The 16700-nt window shown below is 43.7% G+C and overlaps 1 protein-coding gene across 3 annotated transcripts in view; it reads left to right on the forward strand.

Annotated features, from left to right (window-relative positions):
• The first annotated feature begins 2011 nt into the window (after positions 1 to 2011).
• dhx9 (DEAH (Asp-Glu-Ala-His) box helicase 9) overlaps positions 2012 to 16700 on the forward strand; it is an 84725-nt gene continuing 70036 nt past the window's right edge. Inside the window, exons 1-4 of one of the 3 annotated variants that reach the window (XM_085982594.1) lie at positions 2012 to 2119; positions 6786 to 6938; positions 10952 to 11092; positions 14715 to 14817. In XM_085982594.1, coding sequence (XP_085838720.1) covers positions 6828 to 6938; positions 10952 to 11092; positions 14715 to 14817 — 355 coding nt within the window. In that variant the 5' untranslated portion in view covers positions 2012 to 2119; positions 6786 to 6827. Of the gene's footprint in view, positions 2120 to 2264; positions 2355 to 2454; positions 2526 to 6785; positions 6939 to 10951; positions 11093 to 14714; positions 14818 to 16700 lie in introns of those variants that run through there. The other 2 variants (XM_085982595.1, XM_085982596.1) reach the window with 2 other exon arrangements.

The raw sequence follows: 16700 nt of genomic DNA on the forward strand, positions 1-16700 counted from the left end.
GTTCACCCATGCGATCTTTGAATGTTTGCCATTGCCTATCCACCGTCAACCCTTTGAGTGACATTCCCCAATCAATCCTACCCAACTCGCGCCTCATACCATCATAGTTTCCTTTATTTAAATTCAGGACCCTAGTTTCTGAGTCAACTACTTCACTCTCCATCTTAATGAAGAATTCTATCATATTATAATCGCTCCGCCCCAGGGCGCCTCGTGTAACAAGATTGCTAATTAATCCTTTCTCATTACATAATACCCAGTCTAAGATGGCCTGGTCTCCAGTTGGTTCCTCGATATACCGCTTTGGATATTGTTGAGGGAGATGGCTTATCAGGGGAAGGAGCAGCAGCCAACTTCCTGGCACAGGACGGGAGGAAAAAGAGGGGTAGAGCTGTAGTGATAGGGGATTCTATTGTAAGGGGAATAGATAGGCGTTTCTGCGGCCGCAAACGAGATTCCAGGATGGTATGTTGCCTCCCTGGTGCAAGGGTCAAGGATGTCTCAGAGTGGCTGCAGTGCATCTTGGAAGGGGAGGGTGAACAGCCAGTTGTCGTGGTGCATATAGGTACCAACGATATAGGTAAAAAACAGGATGAGGTCCTAAAAGCTGAATATAGGGAGTTAGGAGGTAAATTAAAAAATAGGACCTCAAAAGGTAGTAATCTCAGGATTGCTACCAATGCCACGTACTAGTCAGAGTAGAAATAGAAGGATATTTCAGATGAATACGTGGCTAGAGAAATGGTGCAAGGGGGAGGGATTCAATTTCCTGGGACATTGGAACTGGTTCTGGGGGAGGTGGGACCAGTACAAACTGGACAGTTTGCACTTGGGCAGGACCGGGACCGAATTCCTAGGGGGAGTGTTTGCTAGTGCTGTTGGGGTGGGTTTAAACTAAAATGGCAGGGGGTTGGGAACCTGAGCAGGGAGACAGAGGAAAGGGAAACAAGGATAGAAGCAAAAGACAGGAAGGAGAAAAGCAAAGGTTGCAGTCAGAGAAATCAAGGGTTTAAATGAAACATGGCCACAGTAAATAATAATTCTAAAAGGTCTAAGAGTGTTAAAAAAAAGCCTGAAGGCTTTGTGTCTTAATGTGAGGAGCATTCGTCATAAGGTGGATGAATTAGCTGCGCAAGTAAAGGTAAACGGATATATGATTGGGATTACAGAAACATGGCTCCAGGGTAATCAAGGCTGGGAACTCAACATCCAGGGGTATTCAATATTCAGGAAAGACAGGCAAAAGGAAAAGGAGGTGGGGTAGCATTGCTGGTTAAAGAGGGGATTAACACAATTGTAAGGAAGGATATTAGCTCTGATGATGTGGAATCTGTATGGGTAGAACTGAGAAATACCAAGGGGCAGAAAACGTTAGTGGGAGTGGTATACAGACCCCCAAACAGTAATGCGGAGGTCGGGGATGGCATTAAACAGGAAATTAGAGACGCATGCAATAAGGACACAGCAGTTATCATGGGTGACTTTAATCTACATATAGATTGGGCTAACCAAATTAGTAACAATACTGTGGAGGAGGAATTCCTGGAGTCCTACCATTCATTGTTTATTCCCTTGCCTTGTTAGTCCTCCCAAAATGCAGCACCTCACACTTTTAATGTTGCTGCCATCATCATTCACACATCATCTAGAGCCATCTTTTGTTTCTTAACTTGTCCCATTATCTCTCCTTTTGCCTTGCACTATCATCCCCTTCGTCAGTCAATCTCTCCTGCCTTCCAGCCTGTCACAGACCTTTCCTTTGTTCAACACACACCAGAGCAGAAAAATAATTATCTATCAAGAGATGAAATGGAAAACAGGAGATGGTCCAGTGGTTATGAGGAAGTCGGAGCAGATGACAGATACAGAGGATGCGCTCAGTCTCTGTGATTGGTGTATTTGTTGAGCGCCTCCTGCTCTGCTGCCTGTTTCTCCAGCTCTCTTCAGGTCTGAGGAAAGGTTACACACCCAAGAGGAGAACTTGCTGCTGATTTACCTGCTCCGCACAGCCAGCATCTTCCCTGCGAGTCTGCGCAGTCACCGCCACACGTCATCCCGCATTGTCTCCAGACAGACCAACTGGCTCCAAGAGAAGGGGCTGAGCAAGAAAGAATACCAAGTAATAGATTAAACTTTAATTGATCCTACCATCATATTGCAGTATTACAGCAAAATTATAGTGTTTCAACTGTAATAGTTGTCACTGTTCAAGTAATGAGTATGTTTTAAAAAATGTATAACGAGTGTGTCGCGAGGTGCGGTCCGCTTTTACTGTGCAAGTTGCTGGCCCGGGTGTCCGGTCGCCATTTTGTCTGTCCCGGCTCCGAGTCGGTGGTTGTTTGTTGCGCCAGTGGGTGAGACGAGGCTCTTTATTGATTGGGGCTGCCGTGCGTGGGTGAGGGTGCGAGGGGTCAAAGAATCAGCGATGCAGGAAAGCTGAGAGTGGAGTTGGACCGAGGGGTGTGAGGCCCGCTGCCGCCGATCGCCTTGGCTCCCCTGGGCACTGTGGCGCCGAGCTGATTGTGGTCAGTGCTGGTCCCCGGGCCTCGCTCTGCAGCAGGAGTGCAGACTGCGGGCGGGTTGGAATCGGAGCTCCCGTGCAATGCAGATTTGCACCCAGTAGCAGTTTTTATGTAGAAACGTAGAAGATAGGAGCAGGAGTAGGCCATTCGGCCCCTCAAGCCTGCTTCGCCATTTAATGAGATCATGGCTGATCATCCAAACTCAGTACCCTGTCCCTGCCTTCTCCCCATATCCCTTTAGCCTTAAGAAATATATCCAACTCCTCCTTGAATATATTTAATGAATTGGCCTCCAGTGCCTTTTGTGGTAGAGAATTCCACAGGTTCACCACTCTCTGGGTGAAGAAATTCCTCCTCATCTCTGTCCTAAATGGCTTACCCCTTATCCTTAGACTCTGACCCCTGGTTCTGGACTCCCCAGCCATTGGGAACATCCTTCCTGCATCATTTGTGATGGTTTCAGAGAATCTGGTACCGTCCCAGGACAAGTTGTAGAAAGTGAAAGTTTGAGATTTGCAGCAACTGACGATTTTGTTACGTTCGTGAGACAGTTCGATGTCATTAAGTTTCTCTTTCCATATTTGTGTGTGTTTGTCTTATATTACAAATCTCATTAGAAAAACGTCTTACTATAAATTCAAATGCCCACGTTTGTCATGGAAACTGCCTTTGTAAGCTTGTCACATTGTAATCACCCCCTCCTGCTATTAGTCATAAGGCACAAAGAGGCCATTCGGCCCATCGAGTCCGTGCCAGCTCTCTAGAGCAGTCCAGTCAGTCCAATTTCCCCGCAAGTTTATTTCCCTCAACTGCCTATCCAGTCTCCCCTTGAAAACATTGAGTGTCTACACTTCCATTGGCAGCGAATTGCAGGTCCTCACATTCCCCCTGTATCTCTTGCCAAAAACCTTAAATCTGTGTCCCTTAGTCCTTCTACCATCAACTAGTGAGAACAACCTTTCCCCGTCTAGCTTATCCAAACCTGTCCTAATCTTGTACACCTCTATCAAATCACCCCTCAACCTCCTTTGCTCTAATGAAAACAAATCCAGCTTCTCCAACCTGCCCTTGTAGCCAAGATCCCCCCCATCCCCAGAACCATTCTGGTGAATCTCCTCTTTACTCTCTCGCGTGCCATCACATCCTTCCTAAAGTGTGGTGACCAGAACTGGACGCAATACTCCAGCGCTTTATAAAGGTTCAGCATAACTTCTCTACGTTTGTACTCGGTACCTCTATTTATGAAGCCCAAGATCCCATATGCTTTGTTAACCACTCTCTCAATATGTCCTGCCACCTTCTGGGACCTATGCACATTAACTCCCAGGTCCCTCTGTCCCTGTACACTCTTTAAAACTGTGCCATTAAGTGTATATTGCCTCTCCCTGTTCCTTCTGCCAAAATGCATCACCTCACACTTCTCTGTATTAAATTCCATCTGCCACTTGTCTGCCCATTCTGCTAGCTTTTCTATGTCCTGTTACAGTCGATTGGTATCATCCTCACTGTTTGCCACACCTCCAAGTCTGGTGTCATTGGCAAATTTAGAAATTCTATTCTGTATTCCAATATCCAGGTCATTTATATTTAAAAAAAAGCAGTGGCCCCAGCACTGACCCTTGGGGAACACCACTGTCTATCATACTCCAGTCTGGAAAAACAGCCATTTATCACAACTCACTGGTTTTTGTCCTTAAGCCAATTCCTTATCCAAACAGCCACTGACCCACCTATTCCGTGAGCCTCAGTTTTGTTAACCAGCCTTTTATGTGGTACTTTGTCAAATGACTTCCTAAAATCCATGTAGACAACATCCATTGCATTCCTTTCATCAATCCCCCCTGTTAACTTCATTAAAAAATTCAATTAGATTAGTCAAACACGATCTGCCTCTTACAAATCTGTGTTGGCTCTCCTTAATTAGCTTAAACCTCTCCAAGTGCCTGTTAATTTTTTCCTTGATTATTGTTTCTAAAACTTTACACACCACAGATGTTAAACTGTAGTTACTAGGATTGTCCTTACACCCTTTCTTGAACAATGGCGTCACATTTGCCACTTTCCAATCTCAGGTACCCCCCCTGCATCTAGGGAAGATTGGAAAATTATGGCAAGCCCTTCCGCTATCTCCTCCCCCAATTCCCTTAACAACCTGGGATGCAATCCATCCAGACCACTCTTAAGCATACCCAGCCTTTCTAGTACATCCTGGCTATCAATTTTCACCCCTTCCATTGCTTCTACCTTTTCCACTTCTACCGATATTGGTGAGACTGCAGCAGCCCAGCCCCACCGATGGAATTATATCGTGGTAGTTTCCATTATAAATGTGAACATAAGAATTTATAATCAAAATATAAAAATAAGGATAGAATGTACAATGAAAATGAGGACTGAATTACGTTTGTGTACTCTGGTCTAATTATCTCCTGCCCTCAGCCTGCTTCAGCTGAGCACTCGACTTGGTTTTGAACTCCCCGTGTGAAATGCAATGGGAAATTGACCAGTAGCTTTATAGAAAGAGATAGATTAGTCGGTTACATTTTTGAGAGATCACATCGTGTGCTCAACAGTTGTACAAATCAGGTACTTTTTAAATTGTAAAATTAGAAGGATTCATTACATTTCCGATAATATAAATATGTATTTCTGTGCACAATGGGTTTAGTATCTATCGTAAACTGTTTCAACTAGACACTAACATTCTTACAGTTTAGACTTCACGTTTTATTGTGGTAGTGGGTTGTGAGACGTTATGTTACATGGGTGTAGGGAGACCTGTCATCTTTGAAGCTGGCAGGACACGTTGGTAAAGCTGTTAAAAGAGCATAAGGGATCCTTGGCTTTATAAATAGAGGCATAGGAGTACAAAAGCAAGGAAGTTATGCCAAATTTTTTATAAATCACTGGTTAGGCATCAGCTAGAGCATTGTGTCCAGTTCTGGGCACCGCATATTTGGAAGGATGTCAAGGCCTTGGAGAGGGTGCAGAGGAGATTTACCAGAATGATGCCAGCGATGAGGGGCATCAGTGATGTGGAGAGTCTAAAGAAGATGGGATTATTCTCCATCGAGCAGAGAAGGTTAAGGGGGGGGATGTAAAAGAGGTGTTTTTGTTAGAGTAGATAATAAGAAACTGTTTCCACTGGCGGGGGGTCGGTAACCAGAGGACACGTGTTTAAGATAATTGGCAAAAGAAACATAAGGGAGATGAGAAATTTTTGTCTGCAAGTTATTATGATCTGGAATGCATTGCTTGAAAGGGTAGTGGAAGCAGATTCAATAATAAATTTCAAAAGGGAATTTGATAAATACTTGAAACAGAAAAATTTACTGGGCCACAGGGAAAGACAGGAATGGGACTAATTGGACGGCTCTTTCAAAGAACCAGTGCAAGCATGATGGGTTGATTGGCCTCCTTCTGAGCTGTATAATTCTATGATCTGCACAGCATGAATTTTAAAACCGACAATTTACTCAACATAAAGAAGCTAGACAAATGAATTTGTGTTGGTATCTTAAATGATATTGTGTAAAGATTTAAAACAAAAACAGGAGGTCTGATAGTATCTGTAGAGAGAACAGGTATTCAGCGTTTTGCTTTGTACCATTCTTCAGAACTCAATAAGAGACGAGCAAGTATACTCATAGAATTGGAAAAAGGCGTAGGGGAGGGGAAAAACAAAATTAGAGAGGAAATATTAGTGTAATGATTGTTGGATGGTGTAACTGACGATGTTGGTCTTTTTACTCCATTATTCAAACATTTCTGCAAGGAAGAGCTACAAGATGGAGAGTGGAACATTTGAAGTGTTTTTGCATTTGTTTACATTGGATTACAAGAGAGCATTGCCCATTCAAGTTTCGCACAATCTGAATAAGCCCCTGTGGGCCTATGATTCTGTTGGTGGGATAAGATAGCTAAATTTAACAGTGTAAAACACGGTCAAAATAAAATGCTAGGTAAAGGTGCTTAGAGAGACACCATTGTGAAGATAGCTACCCTTTATAAAAAAATTTAAAAAAAATTGTCTTCTTGCATTGGTATTTGTTTGCGGGAAGAGGTGGCAGTAGTTAGCCACTGAGAAATAAGGGAGAGAGGAGGTAGAGATGGGGTAACCTATTTTGCAAATATAAAAGCAAAAAGAGTGAACACTATTTCAAGAATGGACTTTTACAAATTGTACTATTATTTAAGTGTGTCTCGGAGACTTTTCCATATTTCTATTCTTGTTTTTCATTTAATGCTGTTTTATTTCTACAGGGAACATTTAACGTTGACAGTGGCTAGTAATCAAGTGGAACCATGACAGACATAAAGAACTTTCTGTATGCTTGGTGCGGAAAGCGCAAGGTCACTCCAAGTTATGACATCCGTGCAGCTGGTAACAAGAATAGGCAGAAGTTTGTTTGTGAGGTATGACATTTTTAGTTTCCTGTTCCAATTGGATTCCATCGAGATATTAAGAGTATTGGGTGTAAAACATAAACGGTTTGCAGAAGTGTATTGGAAAGGGAATAAATAATGGATGGAGTGCGATGTTTAGACCAGTACTGAGACTTCGACCTAGATTTGAGCACAGACCAAGATTTCAACATTAATAGAATTCGATCAAATGCTGAAAAGTCTTGAGATACTTTTCACTGAAGGTGTCCTTAAAACTATAAAACTCGATTAGGATGCATTTTATACAAAGCATGCAGCTGAATTAACATCGGCCCTTTAATTCTGGGCCATGACAACATAAACCTACATTTACAGTCTTATAGTCCTATTGAATTCATTTCTCCTCTATTAAACTAAATTAACTTCTGATTAATTTTAAATCTAAAATCGAGAGTTTAAATGTCTGATAACATGAAATCATGAAAGTGAATTAAATCCTATCTAAATAGAAGTTGGGGAAATAATTAAACTGAAACTACAAAAGGCTTTTGCTCAACATTAATACATTTTTCTCATTGCTCCTCCCCTTACGCTGTGCAACAGGCTCCCCCGTCTGTTTGTATCAGGCATTAACATTTTCAGGGTAATTAATGCACAGTAGGTGGGCAATTAGCACATATAAGGCCAGTAAGGACGGCAGATTTCCTTCCCTAAAGGGCATTAGTGAACCAGATGGGTTTTTATTACAGTTTCATGGTCACCGTTACTGATGGTCGCTTTTTATTCCAGATTTATTTAACTGAATTTAAATTTCCTAGCTGCCGTGGTGGGATTTGAACTCGCGTCTCTAGATGTCAGCTGTGGCTCAGTTGGTAGCACACTCGCCTCTGAGTTCAGAAGGTTGTGGGGTCAAGTTCCATTGCAGGGACTTGAGCACATAAAGCTAGGCTAACACTCCAGTGTAGTGCTGAGGGAGTGCTGCACTGTCGGAGGTGCCGTCTTTCGGATGAGACGTTAAACCGAAGCCCCGTCTGTGCTCTCAGGTGGATTAAAAGATCCCATGGCACTATTTTGAAGAAGAGCAGGGGAGTTATCCTGGCGTCCTGGCCAACATTTATCCCTCAACCAACATAACAAAAACACATTCTCTGGTCATTATCACATTGCTGTTTGTGGGAGCTTGCTGTGCGCAAATTGGCTGCTGCGTTTCCCACATTACAACAGTGACTACACTTCAAGAAGTACTTCATTGCCTGTAAAGTGTTTGAGATGTCCGGTGGTCATAAAAGGCGCTATATAAATATATAAGTCTGTATTTCTTTTATTAGTCCAGGCCTCTGGATCACTATTCTAGTAACATAACCACTATGCTACCATATTCTACGCCATCATACCGACTGCAAATTCATGGCCAATATGTTTTAGCCAAACTGGGCAATTTCACAATCACCTACACCTAATGAACAACATTAGCTGATTGAAAGTCCAGTGTGGCCTCCCCTAACTTAACGCAAAACTTTAAGATGATTTTTTTTTAACTGAGGATGTGCATTTTTCCCTTTAGGTTTCTCTTCTAGCTTTCCCCACAGAACGTTGCACTGCACTACCTATGGGTTACAGCACCTAATTTTCGCGCTATAAAAACAGAAAATGCTTGAAATAATCAGCCAGTCAGGCAGCATCTGTGGAGAGAGAAACAGAGTTAACGTTTCTGGTTGATGACCTTTTGTCAGGGCACCTGATGAAGGGTCGTTGCTTGGTTTGAAATTTTGAGTGGCTCTCACATTGAGTATCAGACAGTGTTCTAGATTCTTTAAAGTCTTGGGCCTAGAAATCCAGTTGTTTGCACCAGCCGCTAGCGCCTTAGGAGGAGGAGATGTGGGGCGCTAGGCGGCTAGCGGCCGGGCGCAGCGCGATCTGCGCCTCTCCCCAACTTCAGTAAAGATTTAGCGGCGGCGCAAAGCCTTTGCGCGCGCTCAGCTGCGCGCGCAGATCCTGACGTCATTTCATCGTGCAACGCCCTTTGTGTGCCCCGAACCGGAAATTCAGTGGCGCCGCCCTTCTTTGCGCCTGGCGCCCCCAGCGACTGGTAGAGGGGAACGGTTCCCAGTCACTGCGGGGGGCGCTATTTAAAGGGGACTCCTCCTGCAGTATAAGTGGCAGCCATTTTGTGCCAATCCCTCTGTGTGAGAGACGGATATTTGGAGAGAGACAAAGGCAGAGAGCTTTCTGCTTTGACTCAGCGCTTGCACAGGTACTTGTGGCTTCAGGCCAGAGCTTTGCACTTGGATTTCACTTTCAGTGCCATAGCCTTGAGTTGCCACATATAATGGGGGCTGCAATGGGTGGAAACGTTGGCTTTCTGCATTGCATTCAAAGGGATCAGAGACGCCGTGAGAGAGTGCCTGTCATGGCCAGACGGAGATTGGCCAACAGGCGTCGGCACAGGAGGCCTTACCCACCCAGGGTATACCGCCAGCAGTTCTCATATCTGAACATGTCTGAGGAGCAGTGTGCTCGGAGGATGCGATTCAGAAGGGAGGTGGTCACTGAGATCTGCCACCTGCTTCGCAGAGATCTGCAGCCACAGCTGAGGAGCAGGATGTCTCTGTCAGTGGCAGTGAAGGTGACGGTGGCTCTCAACTTCGATGCCACTGGCTCCTTCCAATCCGCTACTGGGGGCATTGCCAACATCTCCCAGTTCGCGGTACATTGCTGCATCCGCCAGGTGAACAATGCCCTTTTCAGAAGGAGACGTCAGTACATCTCCTTCCCCATGACCCTGGACAAGCAGCAAGAGCGTGCAATCGGCTTTGGAAGAATAGCGGGCTTCCCCATGGTTGAGGGCATAGAACTGATGAACCAGCAATGGTCAGGCCTTGCTTCAGGGCTGCAGTGTGCAGGGCATGGCAGCCAAACAAGTCGACCCTTCCCCTTTAAGAGCTGACCGGCGCCAGCGTGTCTGCCTTCATTGAGCAACTCGCCACACCTGCGCTGCGCCCGTCCTCGGTGTTAGCGCCCCGGATCGCCGGCTTAGCGCCTAATGATAGTCGTGCATCGCCTGCTTTAGCGCAGCAGCAACCTCTTGGGGCGATGCCACTGAATATCGGCAAAGGTGGCGCGAAGTTGCGCCGGGCGCAAACTTTAGCGGCCGCCCAGCTGTAGCGCCCCAAACGTGGCTATACTGAATTTCTAGGCCTTGGTCTTTTACACCACAGTTCAAGTAGTTACTGTCATGACGAATAGGGTCGGGACCTGAGAACCTCTATTAGAAGTACCTCCCTACTGATCGAACCACACTGCAGTTCACTTACCAGGGAGAGGGGATTCGTGCCTTTGGCTCGTATACGGTTAACCACACCAATAAATAGATTAGTTAAAATAATTAATTGTTTATTTAGCATCTGATTTTTCCACATACATAAATCTCACTTCAGGTGGCTTAGTTCAGTAAAAACGCAGGCATATTTATAGAACAGTTTACGTACACAACAGCAGTATAGTCAAAAAAAAATAAACTCGCCCACAGTTAATCTATTTATTGCTGAGCAGACAGCTACAGATCATCTGCTAAGCTTTCATTTCCCATGGGGTTTGGTTTATATCCCCATCTAATTCGCAGCTAAATCCTCTCCTCCTGCAATGCCATTTTTATTCTTATATTGGCCCCCCTTTTCTAAGTAAGCTGTTGTTTTCTTTTCTTCCCCTTCCATAGCACCTGCTTCCTTCTGTGTTGAGCCCCTTGTGCCCAGCAGTTCTTTCCTTTTCAAGAAAAAATGGCCAATTAAGAAGGAAGGGGCCCCAATCTCTGCAGGGACAGTATTCTGGAAGGGGGGCGGTGGTGGTGTCAAGTGATCTGAAGTGCCCTCATCAAGATGCAGACCTATCTTGTGTTCTTGAGTGACATGTCCATGTTTATACATTTATACCTAGTGTAAGCAGCCATATACAGAATAACTAACTGCTTAGATGGATAGTCAACAAAAAGGCATTTGGAAAGAGGAAACAGACTGCATTCAACCGCAACACTATATTTTGTTTAGGTTCGGATAGATGGGTTTAATTACACTGGTATGGGAAACTCTACCAGCAAGAAGGATGCCCAGACGAATGCTGCCAGAGACTTTGTCAATTACCTTGTTAGGACTGGAGAGATGAAAGCAGATGAGGTTCCCAACTTGAAGGTTAGTACATAATTACTCTCCTTTTAAACATAGTTTATGCTGATAATGAGTAGAAGTATTGAAGACTTTTTATATTTTCTGTGTTGGTGTAGGTCTTTTGCTGTTGAGCCAATTCTATGTGAGTGCTAACAAATCTTAGGATGTAGGCAACCTAAAAAAAAAATCTTCCAACCATTGGGATACATTTAGCTACATTCTTCTTTCTTGCTCTTGTCCGGAATGCATTTATCAGAAAATTGTTTTAATTTTTATGTACAAGTTTGTGTACAGTACACAGGTTTTAGATCAGTATTACATATTATAGAGTGGAAGTTTCATGTTTGCTGTTGCCTGAACTTAAACTATGCATGAAATAACTAAAATCAGTATGTACCTATAAGAACATAACATAAGAAACAGGAGCAGGAGTAGGCCACTCGGCCTTTCAAGCCTGCTCCGCCATTCAATGAGATCATGGCTGATTTACTGCCTCAACTCCATTCACCGGCCCTATCGCCATATCCCTTGATAGAAACATAGAAGATAGGAGCAGGAGTAGGCCATTCGGCCCCTCGAGCCTGCTCCGCCATTCAATGCGATCATGGCTGATCATCCAAGTTCAGTACCCGGTCCCTGCTTTCTCCACATACCCCTTGATCCCTTTAGCCTTAAGAAATATATCCAACTCCTTCTTGAATATATTTAATGAATTGGCCTCTACTGCCTTCTGTGGTAGAGAATTCCACAGGTTCACCGCTCTCTGGATGAAGAAATTCCTCCTCATTTTTGTCCTAAAAGGCTTACCCCTTATCCTTAGACTGTGACCCCTGGTTCTGGATTCCCCGACCATCGGGAACATCCTCCCTGCATCTAGTCTGTCCAGTCCTGCCAGAATTTTATAAGTTTCAATGAGATCCCCCCATATTCTTCTAAACTCCAGCGAGTACAAGCCCAATCGACCCAATCTCTCCTCATACGTCATTCCTGCCATCCCAGGTATCAGCCTGGTGAATCTTCGCTGAACTCCTTCCATGGCAAGAATATCCTTCCTCAGATAAGGCGACCAAAACTGCACACAATACTCAAGCTGAGGTCTCACCAAGGCCCTGTACAACTGCAGCAAGACATCCTTGTTCCTGTACTCAAACCCTCTCGCTATGAAGGCCAACATACCATTTGCCACCTTAACCGCCTGCTGCACCTGCATGCTTACCTTCAGCGACTGGTGCACAAGGACACCCAGGTCTCGTTGCACTTCCCCTTCTCCCAATCTATTGCCATTCAGATAATAATCTGCCTTCCTGTTTTTGACACCAAAGTGGATAACCTCACATTTATCCACGTTATATTGCATCTGCCATGCTTCTGCCCAATCACCCAACCTGTCCAAATCATCCTGTAGTTTCTCAGCATCCTCCTCACAGCACACACGCCCACCCAGCTTTGTGTCGTCTGCAAATTTGGAGATATTACATCTAGTTCCCTTGTCTAGATCATTAATATATATTGTGAAAAGCTGGGGTCCAAGGACCGATCCCTGCGGTACCCCACTAGTCACTGCCTGCCACTCGGAAAAAGACCCGTTTATTCCAACTCTTTGCTTTCTATCTGCCAACCAGTTCTCTATCCAAGTCAATACATTGCCCCCAATCCCATGTGCCTTAACTTTACACGCTAATCTCTTATGTGGGACCTTATCGAAAGCCTTTTGAAAGTCCAAATACACCACTTCCACTGGTTCTGCCTTATTTATTTTACTAGTTACATCCTCAAAAAATTCCAGTAGATTAGTCAAGCACGATTTACCTTTTGTAAATCCATGTTGACTTTGTCCGATCCTGTCAGTGTTATCCAAGTACTCTGCTATTACATCTTTTATAATGGACTCTAGCATTGTCCCCACTACCGATGTCGGGCTTACCGGTCTGTAATTCCCCGTTTTCTCTCTACCACCTTTTTTGAATAGTGGGGTAACATTAGCTACCCTCCAATCCATGGGTACTGTTCCAGATTCCATCGAATGTTGGAAGATGATCAGCAATGCATCGACTATTTCTAGGTCCACTTCCTTAATTACCCTAGGATGTAGATTATCAGGCCCTGGGGATTTATCAGCCTTCAATCCCATCAATTTCCCTAACACCATTTCCCTACAAATATTTCTTTCTTTCAGTTCCTCCCTTTCATCAGACCCTATGTTCCCCAACATTTTTTTACTCGTCAGAAATCTATCAACTTCTGTTTTGAATATACCCAATGACTGAACCTACACAGCCCTCTGGGGTAGAGAATTCCAAAGATTCACCACCCTCTGTGTGAAGAAATTTCTTCTCATCTCAGTCCTGAATGGCCTACCCTTTATCCTGAGGCTGTGGCCCCTGGTTCTCGACTCCCCAGCCAAGGGAAACATTCTCCCAGCATCCACCCTATCAAGCCCTGTAATAATTTTATATGCTTCAATGAGATCCCCTCTCATTCTTCTGAATTCAAGAGAATACAGGCCTAGTTTACTCAATCTCTTCTCGTATGACAGTCCTGCCATCCCAGGGATCAATCTCGTGAACATTCGTTGCACTCCCTCTATGGCAAGTATATCCTTCCTTAGGTAAGGAGACCAAAATTGTACACAGTACTCCAGGTGTGGTCTCACCAAGGCCCTATATAATTGGAGTAAGACTTCTTTACTCCTGTACTCAAATCCTCTTGTAATGAAAACCAGCATACCATTTGCCTTCCTAATGGCTTGCTGCACCTGCACATTCACTTTCAGTGACTCATGTACAAGGACACCCAGGTCCTTTTGAGCATCTACATTCCCCAATCTTTCACCATTTAGGAAATACTCTGCCTTTCTGTGTTTTTCTGCCAAACTTCAAATTTATCCACATTATATTCCATCTGCCATGTTCTCACCCACTCACTGAGCCTGTCGAGATCCTGAAGCCTCTTCACATCCTCTTTGCAACTGACACTGCCACCTAGCTTTGTATCATCAGCAAATTTGGAAATGTTACATTTAGTTCCCTCATCCAAATCATTGATATAGATTGTGAATAGCTGGGGCCCAAGCACCGATCCTTGCGGTACCCCACTCGTCACAGCCTGCCATCCTGAAAAAGACCCGTTTATCCCTACTCTTTGTTTTCTGTCTGTTAACCAATTCTCAATCCATGCTAGTATATTACCCCCAATTCCATGTGCCCTAATTTTGTTCGCCAACCTCTTGTGTGGGACCTTATCGAAGGCCTTCTGAAAATCCAGATACACCACATCTACCGGTTCCCCTTTGTCTACTCCACTAGTTACATCCTCCCAAGAACTCCAATAGGTTTGTCAAACAGGATTTCCTTTTCATAAATCCATGTTGACTCTGCCCAATCTTACAATCTTACTTTAGCTTATGTCATTTCTGTTTTTAATTCCAAAAATAAGAAAGCTTATATAGAATGTAGATTTATGTGCTTAATTTCGGTCATTTCCTTTTTTCAGGTAAGGAATCTTGGTAGTAATTTTATGTTTCAACCAGAACCAATCTTTACACTAGTCTTTCTGATCACTTTTCCATATATTTATGTGAATAAGTATCTCATAGATATAAATTATTTAATTAAATGTTGATGGTTAGTTTCTTTACTTTTGTTAGGGAATTGAACCCGATGCTGTTGCTAGCAGTGAAAGTGATGTGCCGGGGGAATTGCCAACCAGTGTGCCCTGCGCTCCTCACTTAGCTATAAAGAATGCAGCAGGTGAGTGTTTCTGCATTTTTTTTTTTTTAAAAGTGGGACTATTTCAGGCATTTATAATGCACTTTGAACATATTCCTCTGTGTGTTTGTGAGATGTTAAAATAGGAGACAAAAGCCAATTAAAGCTGGAGGTGCAATAATGGCCCAGAAATTCGGGTCGGAGGCTTCCAGAGGGTGAAAGCCTCCGCCCTGCACTTAGCTAGTGTGGTAAACCACTGTCATACCTGTCTGTGTCTGTATGTGTATTCCACTAGGTACAGGTCTGGACATGCCTCGGCTGACTCCTCCCACTATTCCAGGTATATAAGTGACTACCTCCCAGTCCCTTAGTATTCTGGACGGGTCGACCACTCGAGACAAGACCTTCATTCTTTAGTTAATAAAAGCCTGATTGTTACTCGCTCAACTTCAGTCTTTTGAGTAATTGATGGCGCATCAGCTAGCACGCTGGCCGTTGTGCTGTGGGCCCGCATGGGATTCCGATCCTGGGCCTGCTCCAACTGCCGGCGCGCAGTGCTTGTGTATCCCGGGGCGCAGTTAGTTCGAAGCGTCCCCTGGGATCACGTGGGCCACAGAGAGCCAATGGTAGCAGGGAATCTGTATTCATAGATTTGACAGGAAGAGCTGTCAAATGTATGAATACAATTCAGCCCCAAAACATCACTAAATCTTCAAATAATTAAAAAAAAAATCACATTTTTAATATAACTATAAATTACATAAAATAACTATTTTAAACAATTTAAATTTTTGAAAAAATTAATTACAGTTTCTAACAGGGCTAAAAATAAACTTACCTTTCTTTAAAGTATTTACAATAAACCTGTGGGGAAAAAATGTTTTAATTTAACTTAATTCACCACTTACCTTGTTAAAAGCAGGCCTTGCGACTGCTTTTTACAAGCGTAGCTCCTGGAGACTTGCCCTCCCGGAGAAACCTGCAAAAAAACTGAAAGTTCCAGGCGTACGCGCTGCCTCTCTGGCGCACGCGTTTGAGCTGTGAACCCCTTTTAAGGGAACGGAAGTTCCGGTTTCCCGCGCATGCGCAGTGCATGCACAAAACCGGCACTTTTGTTGGGCCTACGCATGAGTACCCCCGTGGGGACCCGAAGTTCTGGCCCAATGTGTTTTATTTAGTGCATTTCCTCCTATTCACAGTGAAACATAAATTACAATTTTCACCAGATGGGCCAAGAACAGCTTGTGTACTTAGGTTGATCATGCAATAATATCTGCTTTATTGTGAGATTAATCATTCATCTACTTGGTTTATTCTTTTCATACTTTATGGTGGATTAGTTGTAGCCATTTCCCTCAGTTCAGAAATTGTTAGTTTTATTCTCCTCTTTGAAAACAATGGCAATGGGCATTGATTTATTAAATATTACTGTCATAGACAGAGAGGAACTGATCATCTTGACATGAACAAACTCCATTCCACTTGCACTGTGTAGAACATCTGGCCAAACTCTTCCCTCATTTTTGTTTATGCGCGAGTCTCAAGGTGACACTCACAACCATGAAGGAGCTTGTAAACTAGTTGATCACAGTATCATGTGGTAAACATTGTGGAATTTGCAACAACTAAGAATAAAAAGAATTTCTTCTCGGTCTACAGATGCCCAGAATATCTTTTTTTGAGGATTTTTCAGCTATTTCTCCCTCCCCAAACAAAAATCAGCTATGTTTAATTAAGAAATCATGGGGTGAAATTGACTACCAAGTCAAAAATAAGCTGCGATTTGACATGTTACGTGCCAAATCTACTACCTCCCTATGATCCTTTTCCAGTTCAATTTTAAGTATTTCTGCATGATCCATATTGTGACCAAAAAAAACCCTTCCAATGTGTATGTAACTCTGTGAATTAGTCTATATTGAATG

Source organism: Somniosus microcephalus, chromosome 3 (genome assembly GCF_052327205.1).
Source record: "Somniosus microcephalus isolate GS21.2 chromosome 3, FLI_Smic_1.0, whole genome shotgun sequence".
NCBI lineage: Eukaryota > Metazoa > Chordata > Chondrichthyes > Squaliformes > Somniosidae > Somniosus > Somniosus microcephalus.